Here is a 10,456-nt window from a genome sequence, read left to right on the forward strand (position 1 = left end):
TGTTCTTAAAACAATTTGCTCCCAGTTGCAGGCAGGTGCTAGTAGTTCACTGGGTTCTTTTAATATGGCCTCTCCATTACTGGAGGTTTGCAACTTTGGTAGCCCATTCTGTATGGTCCTCTGCTAATCTCTTTGTGGATGAATCGTCTTTTTGATCCATCCAGGATACCACATCATCCATCTAAATTCTTCTTTTTCTGCCTCACGTTCTTCTGTCATCAACTTTCCCTTCCAGTGCCTGTAAACATGCATCGCACTCTCAAACACTTAAAATATGGCCTGAAATAAAAACTTTCTTGTCAGAAAAATCTAACTTTTGCTGAGTGCCAATCATTTCCAGTACTTTTTAGTTAGTTATGTGGTTTATATATGATATTTTCTGAATTCTTCTTTAACACCATAATTTGAAGGATTGAATTTTTGTTATTTATTAATTCTTTGACTGTCCATGATTCACAGTTGTGATTTAACACAGACCAAATACAAGTTTTTATGAGTTGGAATTTAATCTTCAGATTCATGTCCCTTCTCATCAGATGTTTATTCTTCCAGAATGTCTTTTGCTCTAGCTGTACTGGTGCTGACTTCAGTATCCAATCTTCCATCTTCTGTAATGATGCTTCCTAAGTAGCAATAATTTCTCACTTGCTATATAGTTGTGCTGTTCACTGGAATCTTGCACGTTTTCCTAGGATCCTTGATACGCCCATAATTTTTGTCTTGTCCATATTGAACTCTGGGCCATATTCTTTGCCATATTTATATATAATCTTCACTAACTTCATCAGACCGTCTTCTGAATCAGCCAACAATACTGTCATCTGCTTAGCGAATGTTATTCACCCATTTTCCATTCATGTTAAAACCTTCTATTTCTTCAATTAATGTAATCAAATACTTGCCATGAATGTTGTATAATGTCACTGACTTTATTCAACCTTGTCTCACATCTTTCTTAACCTCTATTAGGTTTTCCATTTTCATCTCCCAATATAATTGCCTTCTAATGCCATTCATTACTGGGAGTTTGTACCCATTAGTCCCTACAGATCTTACTATATTGAGAAATTTGTAGTGGTTCCCTCAAAGGCTTTTTAGAAGTCAATGAAACACAAGTATGCTGTTTCCCCATTTCTATTGATCTTTCTAAGATAAGCTTCACGTTCATAATGCTGTTTATGGTGCCCTATTCATGTTTGATTCCATATTGTTGTTCACTTTCTTCCTTATCAATCTTTCCTTGTATTTGGTCTTGAACAACTCACAAAAGTGTCTTAGACGCATGCGATACTAGTCTGATTGCTTTATAGTATTTACAATCCATAGTGGTGTTCTTTTGGGGGATTTTGATACACAGTGAAGTTGTTCATTCATACTCTTCATTCATACTCTTCATTACCTATGCCAGGGCTTTCAACCCTTCATCTCCTATGTTTTTTAACAATTCAGCTGGTATTTCATCACATCCTAGTGCTTTTCCATTCAGAAGCATTTTTGTTGCTGCCATGATTTTGTCATCAGTTGTTGGTGGGCTTCCCTGATTGATCTCTAGTTGAGGTTTTTCAGGCCTGTCATCATAGTTCCTTGATATATTTTTGCCATAACTCATACTTGTCCTTTAGATATTGAGATATTGTCCATTTTTGTCCTTAAGGGTTATATCGCTCTCTTTTGTTTAATTAAAGTCTCTTATGTTTTTGTTATATCTCACTTTGTTCTCCTTATCCACTTGTTCAATTTCTTTGTATTTCTCATTCAAACTTTGCTAATCTGTTGCATTTATGTGTTACTTTATTTAGTCTTTGATTTTCCTCCTTTTCTGTTGTTGATCTTTGTGTATTGTGCTCACCTAGTTACTGTTAATAATTTTCTGCTTTTATTTGGTGTTTGCTGCTTTCTATCTTGATATAATGAAAGAATGGTAATGTTGTGGAAAAACGACCACGTGTTGTGTTTGGATCAGAACAAGCCTCAGGCTTCCTTTATTGAATACAAGCGTGCAGGGGGTGACAGCTATCGGAGCTGCCCCCCTGATTCAAGGAACACACAAGCTTTTAAAGCTTAAAACCACAAACAAATTACACATACTTTCGTCTTAATTACCTTATTTGGAATACATTGCAAAATCAATACAGGTCAAAAGCAAAAAAGAATAATCATATTCCCTTATTCGGCCTTTCCTGTTGTTGTTCACAGTCTGGTTCTTTTGCAGTTTGACTTTTTTAACAGTACTATTGCGGTTATATATTTCTTAAGCTTGGCTATTGCAAATTGTTCTGTTTAGGGACTTTTCCATTCCACCTCTTCATGCCCTTTATACACAGAAAGCCATTGTTCCATTTTGGGGACTTTCCATTCGGCCCTGAAAAAACGGAAACATGCTCGGCCAATACTTTAGGCCTACTAGCTTGACCAGAGTATTAAGGCCCCCTTTAGATTTTCCTCCACAGTAACATGGCCTTTTTCCAAGCTTAAAGCAAAAATTATAATAGGGCAAGCCTATAACTTCCAAGCAAGTATTAATATTTACCTGTTTTTATAATATATTTGATCTTTGCTTTTAAACTTATATTTGTAAATGGCAGTTATTTGAGACCTTGGAATTATTTGTTCTTTTTGTTTTTAGTAGACTTTTATCAGTGTGTTGGGAGGTGGTAACTCTGAAAAATGGGGAATGATTAAATTAATTAAAGCAATTATATATTACCAATGGTCTCAAAATTTAACAGATATTCAACTTCCAAAGAGTGAGTGTTTATGTACAATATCTATAGTATGTAAATTCAGGTTTGCGTGTTAATTAAGCTTAGCAGAATGAATTGAATAGATCTTTAATAACAGGTTGAAAGATTCATCTATTGCTACTTGGTGTAAACATCTGTTAAAACAAATTATTTTAATTATTTTAATTGTGCCAAAGCCGATGGAATGAAGTGATTCACTACATCAAATGTAACTTATGCATAATCATTACAGGAAGGAGAACATTTTGTCAAGAAAATTGGTGGTATCTTTGCCTTCAAAGTAAAAGATGGTCCTGATGGTAAAGAAGCAACCTGGATAGTAGATGTGAAAAATGGTAAAGGCTCTGTAGATATTAATTCAGGTCAGTGCTGTTATCTCTACAGTATGTCTTTTGGTATAACCCATATTGTCAGAATGAAAGGGAACCATCAGGTCCTTGAAAGTTACGTACAAAATATGAACTTCTTTAGTTAAACAAGAACTACATTATTTTTAAAATCCCCACCTCATCATTGACAAATGAAGTTAAGTTTTAATCCTCATTGTTTGGATATGGCTAAGATTAAGTGCTGTTCCTCTTCTTCTCCTTCTGTCCTCATGATTCCTATGACACTTTTTTAAGACTTCCCAGTTAGATAAGGAGTATTTGAGGAGATTATAACATACATGACTCTTGGAAGGACCAATGCCAGAATAAACAAAACTGGGTAGCTACTACACCAGTGGATATCCTAGAAATGCCTGAATGGACAGATAGAAGATTGTTCTTGAAATTTGGGGGGCAGGCTTTTTGCAAATTGCAGCTGCAAATTGGAGCATTCCTGGCCCAGGTCCAGAATTGCTGCACCCACTGATTACAAGATAAATCAACATTGGCTGCATGGGTAAGGGTACAAAACTTGGTGGGGGAAATTATATTTAATGGTATCACAGAAAGAGTGGAAGTATTTGACATTCTCCTGTCCACTGCTGTGGAGTAAAAATATCTCAAACTTGGTCACTGAATGTACTTCAGAGAATTGGATGGTTCATGTCTTTTTGGTAATTTTGTCCTTGGACATAAACCTGCAGCTGAGTTAACAGAATTTAAATAAGGTATTGTTAGTTTAAGGAGAAGATGTTTTCAGTCGTTATTCTTTCTGTTATGAATGCATTAAAGAACAATGCTATATACAGATACTGGCCTATCTTTTGTCATAATTAAAATCCACTCAAGAAAGTCAGTGAAAACGCGTTGTGGTTACAGATACAGATGAAATAGATGATAACATTTTCAGCTGGTTTATGGTTAAGGAGATCTTGAAATCTCCTGGGGTTGCACTAACTCAGCAGCTGTGGCTGTGAGCTTTTTGTTAAGAAATGTACAAAGGAAAACGGAACACGCACGCCTCCTCTTGAAAAGCTCTGGGCAGGAAATGCCTCAACTTGGAGTTTGTGTAGGAACTGCCTCAGGAGAAAATAAACATCTAATCCAAGTTAAAGTTTTTATTTCTACTTAAAAATTAAGTTCACAATACAAATCGAAAGGGTGAAAAAATATGAATCTAACTCCTGGAGTTAACTTTTAACTAATCACATAAGGATCTGTTTCTCAGTGAATGGGGAATTAAATAATGTTTCCCAAACCTAATACGAAATAATACTTCTTAGTTTTCAGCACCTTTCACAAATATTAAAATCCCCTATGTAGTTCCAAGAGCAGAACAGGAAGTGACATTTCCCTTCCCTGCAAATAAGCATCAAGCTTGTTCTGGGGGACTATGTAGAGTAGATGTTGTCATGCCCATTGAAGGTGAAGTTCTGTGCTGCATTTCTAAAGGTACATCTACACTGTGATAAAAGACCCGTGGCACTGCCGCAGCTGGCTAAGGTCAGCTGACTCGGGCTTGAGCTGCAGGGCTATAAAATTGCTATGTTGATCCTCTGGTTAGAGCGTGGGGTCTGGATCCTCCTCCCTCGCAGCATTTCAAAGTCTGGCTCCAGCCAGAACCCAAACGTCTATACTGCAATTTTTAGTCCCACAGCCCATGCCCTGTGAGTCCGAGTCAGCTGACCTGAGCTAGCTGCAGGTCTTTGATTCCAATGTTAGACATACCCTCAGAGTTATAAACACAAAACTCGCAAACCAGGAGAAGGGGAGGCCTTAAGAGGCCCCTGATCCCTCCTGATCCTAGGCAGCTCTGGGGGCTGTGGTGGCCCCTAGGATCACTGTTGCACTGCATGCTGGACCCACATCTGATGTTTCCCTCCCACATTTGGCACACCCCCTGTAGTTGGGCATATGTGAAGAGGTCCTCATAAGACAGTTTTATAGTTGTTTTTCTGCAGTGCCAGCAATAGGGAAATCCCAACCAGCCAGGACTTCTAGAGGCCATTTATGTCTGATCCTTTCCCCAGCATAAAGGGGCTAAAGTGTGGTTGAGGATCTCTCCCTCATCTCAGTTGAGATTAACAATTGTGATGGATTATTGCGGTGGACTTGAATCCTTTTGGAACTGGATTGTGATCACAGACTCACTTTACAGGCCCCAAACAGTCCTCAGATATTAGCAACTTCCAGTTGCCAGTGACCTGGGTCTCCTCAACCAGCAGTCTAGAGAAAGATTTTAAATCTTATTGCTGTACTCCAGCCCATCTAATCCCAGTGCCCTTTATTATTAATGGGCTTATTTTTGTAGCAAATGCTTTAATACTTAGATTTAAATACTGCCTGACTATCTAGGCTATATTGTAAAGCCCTGTCTGGGACGCCTGCTGATCCTTATGTAACAGGGTTTCTCAATCAAGTTCCCTCTGACACTTACCTACAAATATTTGTTAGTGATTATGCAGTACCTATGCTGCTGTACCTGCTAATGAGGCTCGCTCATATTTTATCCCTTCCTTCCAACTTCTGCTGAGCTCTGTTAATAAGCAGCATGTGACCCTGTAGACCATGACTTCTTTTAATATCATTCCACTACTCTACATTCTCAGGCGCTTTAAGGTGACTCATGCCTGAGAGTGCTCTGTCTCTCTCAACTTGAAGCTAAACAGTCAAACTCTGTCTCTGTTATGTGTTACAGATAAGAAAGCTGACTGTATAATTACAATGGCTGATTCTGACTTGTTGGCTTTAATGACGGGCAAAATAAATCCACAGACAGTAAGTAAAATGAAGATTAAATGAAAAGATGAATATCTAGAATTGTTTTTATTTTACATAGGCTATGAAGCAACACCTGTATTTTTTTTCTGGATTCTTTTGGCTAAGTGATCAATACTTTTTTATGCAAGAGTATTTTTTGAACACCTATTAGCTCTAAAGGATAGCAAATATAGGTTTTTACACTAATGTACTTCCAGTGTACTTGGCAGAATGTTTACCTGGCAATCAGTAAGTGCAATGAATAAATTTCCTGTTTGGAATTGCTTCATTATTCAGCCTTATGATGACAAGGCTACATGCTGAAGAAATGAATAGCAGAAAGTACACTAGTCACAGAACACCTAAGTACTGAACAGTCTAAAACAAGGCAGTTACTGTGCCACAATTCTAAGATTCTGTAGGTGCTTTAGTCATATATCCCTTCTAAAAATGTTACTCATTCTTGAAACTGTTTATTAAATTCCTGCTGTTTTGTAACTGCACTACTGGGACATTTAGAAAATTATGAAAGTGCCACTCACAGTTCCATAGTTAAGGGTGAATTGAGCATTTTTGCACTTAAACCAGAGATTCAACCAGGTTGTAGTGTACGAAGAATACAGCATATCCTCACCAAAATCACAGCATTCACTCTTTGAATAGAGACTACAATTTTGTGAGACTTTACAAGCAAATATATTAATTAGTTTACAAGCAAATTTTATTACTTTAAAATGAGTCCTTTGAGTAATTTAGCACCTGATGTTGGACCTTATCTTTGTCCTGAATAATCTTAATAATGGAATAACACAGATGTTTTACACTTTTCTGATATTTAAAAACTCACTGAAATCTTATGTGCAGGCTATTTTTGTAGACAATTTTAAGATTAATGGTCATTTTTCCCCCTGTTCTTCATAAGTGATAGTTTCTCCTTGAAGAATTTTGTTCTTCTGCATAGAATTTTACATAAAACTGGTCTCTTTCAAAATGGCTGTCATCTCCCATTATTTTCAATAGGATGGAAGACATTGGCTGTTCTCAGATGGTCATTTTTATAAGGGATTGTTTCCCATAGTGTTCCTCTCTGCCTTCTGATAGTGTAGGGAGCTTCACTTATTGGAAACAAGTGTTGGCAGTGGTCAGTTTGACTGAGGGTGGCAGCTAATGCTCTGTCCCATTGAAAACCATGGGAGAGGATGGCCATTGAGAAAGAGGGCGATTCTTGAGTCTCTCCGATTTTTATTAATCAGCCTCTGTGACAGATAAACTTTCATTTTTTAAATAAAGGCAAAAAAGACCATTAATCCTAACAATTTGTTTTGAAAAGCTACACATTATACTGGATGTACTCACCAGATAGGCCAGGAGGGGAAATTTGAGGTCTGAAGGTTGCAGGAGAAGAGGAGGGGGAAATTAGTATCTGTATGCAGGGGATTGTGGGGTGCACAAAGGAGGGAGAAAGTGGTGTTGTGTACAGGGAGATAGAGGCAGGCACAAGCAGCAGGGAGAACTTAGGCAAGAAGAGAGAGAAAGAAACAGAGGTACACGCTGTGGCTGTTTTGTGCTGCTCTGGTGATGCAAAGCAGCTGTAAAAAAAAAAAAAAAAAACCCTCCTCACCCCCCCCCCCCCCCCCCCAAAAAAAGCCCAGTTGAATTGGGCAGTATGCTCTTGCTGATTTGCTGTGCTTCAGAGTGGCATAAAGCCATCAGAACATACTGGGGAATCTGGCCTAAAAGTTTAAATCATTTTTAATTTTAAGTTGATACTTTATATTTTCAAATCATCAGAAATATCTCAGGGTAACATTCTCTTTGGGATTCTTGCTTGTGGTTCATATACAACGCTTTTTGTCTGGGAATTCCCTTGAGTTTTATTATTAAAATTACTCAAGGAAATTCCCAGACTAACAGTGTGATAAAATGGAGCTAAGGTTGAATTTACCCACCACTAATTTAGGGTAAAATACATTATCGGGATTTTCTAATTATCCCAAATAACAAATGTTGCAAACCCAGGAATTCAGATTTAACCTTAAACTTAAATATCCAAATATGTGAAAGTACAGAAATCCAAACAACCTTAACTGTCCTGTACTGATACAATATGGGGGTGAGAGAAAAAAATCTCTTTACAAATCTGTTTAATCTGATCAGGCACCACATAACCCTAAAGTGCCTTTATCAGAATCATATCGTTACAGTTAATGTTGTTTGGGGACAGTAGTATCAATAATGCTCAATCTGGGAAGGCTTTTCAGCTGATGTTAAGCATGTTCCACGGTGAGCTCCAGTGTGTAGCCTATGAATCGCTTCTGAGGAGGCTTCATGGCATACAGAAAGGCATACATGCGGTCTGAAATGAAAAAAAGTCATAGTTAGCCATCCCATTCAATTTGGGAATGTCTGGCTTTCCTCATCACCAGCCCCCTCCAACATACATGATGGTGGCTTAATGAAATTTATGAAAATTAACTTCTCTCTTTGCACTGTATACTTGCTGTGCAAAGCTGAGAATATCACAAACAAACAACAACCCCAAAACTTTTTTGCCAAGCTTGGTAATATATTTCGATAGAATATTGAAATCCTAATTTTTCCAAATACAGTTTTGTTTTCCAATATTTCTATGTAATTTGTCTGAAGTAACCATTAACTCTGTTTTGTGGTCTGTCACTGAAATTTCAGGGCTTCTAACATGCTTTTGTGGAGTCCAAGTCCTTCCTTATGTAGGAAAAGAGACTTCAGACATTTAATATACTTAACTGCTTAGATACCACAATTACGTAGCACTATATATAAACTTCAGGAAGTTCCATCAGGCCCTGATCCTGAAAAGATTTACATATGCACTTAACTTTACGGATGTGAATCATCTCATTGATTTTATTGGGACTGCTCACATGCATACATTTCTCCAGGATTGGGACCTAATTCTCAAAGGCCTCTATTCTAGATATTCTGTTCATTCTTCACAGACAGTTGGGGTTGGCGATTTCCATTATAATCACATTTTGGATTCAGTATTTAAAAGGTACAAAACATAAAGCAGTCTATAATGCAGCATTTTCACATGGGGAATTGTTATATGCCTGCTTCTCTACAATTTTTTTCCCTTTCCTCGATTCTTTAACTGAGTCTAATGTAAGTGCCGCAGAGGTGATGTGTTTAGTCTGTAAAGAAATTACAGCCCATGCTACAAAGTCTTTATATTCTGTATTGCCATACTGTTTAAAACCTCCGAATATTAAGTATAAACTTTGGATGAAGTGGTGCACTAAGGACAAGACATTGTCACCTAAAAGGATTAGAAGCATCAAAACCAAAGGACAAAATAATATTCTTCATTTCCTCTTTGCAGGCTTTCTTTCAAGGTAAATTGAAGATTTCTGGGAACATGGGCATGGCTATGAAGCTTCAGAGCCTACAGCTTCAGCCAGGCAAAGCTAAACTTTGAATTCATTTGACTGCACTTCACACACAAGACCTGATATATATATTTGTCAAAATTCAGAGTGGAACTAGACATTGAAAGTAACAGTAGTACAGGTTTTTCTAAATCTGGGTAATCAAATCCATCTTTCCTAAACTTAATAGAACGTTAATAGAGATTTAAGTACTGTCTTGCTGAACTCCATATATCTGTCTAGTGCAAAGTGAATGTAGTAATTGTGACTTTAGACTAAACTGAGGCATTCATGGTTATAAACAGTGTAATGCAAGGAATTATATTAACAACATTTGGTGTTAACCAGTCTGAATTTTTTTTTAAAAGCCTTACGTATTTTTAATGAGAGAGGTCACTTTGCTGTCATTGAACTTAAATCTAACAAATTGGTTCTTTAATTAAAATTATTTTATGAGAGGAATCTCTACAGCCACATAACTCTTTTTAAACTCTTAGGAATCTTCTTTTAAAATATTTTCCATTCTACTGCTTTGGAAATTAAAAAAAAAAAAAAAAAAAAATCTAGACGTAAATAAAAACATTCAAAATTAGTGGTCAGACCAAGATTTGCTTTGAGATTCACAGCATTAATTGTAACGCCTCATCACCTTGAAATAAGATTGAGAGGAAAATCAGATAGCATCTGCTTTGGTTAAATACTTATTGATAAAATGTTCCTAGAGCTGATAATTCTTTTAAGTTCTTACCGAATACTGTAAAAAATTCTTATTCCTTTTTATTCGGTTTTGGAGAAATAATGTATTCTGGTCAAATGTTTAATAGAAAATTAAATATGTTTTTCCTATTCTGTGTGGCTTTTTTGTCAGATTTTATTATACAAATTGATTTTCATGGTGCATACTGTGAGGACTATTGGGGCCAGTTTTTCTATGGACCACCACCAAGTGGGTGACAGAGTAGTCTGTTATCTACTGCAGGATTCATTGTAGAGAACCCAGTGTCTGGGGAAGAATATCTCACATAATGTTCTGATTTTATATATTTGTTGGCTAAACTAAACAAGCAAAAAGCATAAAGTACATATAAACAAATCAGATCCCTGGCTGGGGTGATTTAGTTGGGGTTGGTCCTGCTTTGAGCAGGGGGTTGGAGTAGATGACCTCCTGAAGTCTCTT

At 37.0% G+C, this 10,456-nt stretch overlaps 1 protein-coding gene across 2 annotated transcripts in view; it reads left to right on the forward strand.

The window, feature by feature from the left end:
- Nucleotides 1-10,128, forward strand: part of SCP2 (sterol carrier protein 2) — a 45,267-nt gene extending 35,139 nt beyond the window's left edge. For both annotated transcript variants that reach the window (XM_042851432.2, XM_008167914.4), the window contains exons 14-16: nt 2,977-3,106; nt 5,811-5,890; nt 9,234-10,128. In XM_042851432.2, coding sequence (XP_042707366.2) covers nt 2,977-3,106; nt 5,811-5,890; nt 9,234-9,329 — 306 coding nt within the window. In that variant the 3' untranslated portion in view covers nt 9,330-10,128. The remainder of the gene's footprint in view (nt 1-2,976; nt 3,107-5,810; nt 5,891-9,233) is intronic.
- The last annotated feature ends 328 nt before the right edge of the window (nt 10,129-10,456 follow it).

Source organism: Chrysemys picta, chromosome 8, assembly GCF_011386835.1.
Source record: "Chrysemys picta bellii isolate R12L10 chromosome 8, ASM1138683v2, whole genome shotgun sequence".
NCBI classification, from domain to species: Eukaryota; Metazoa; Chordata; order Testudines; family Emydidae; genus Chrysemys; species Chrysemys picta.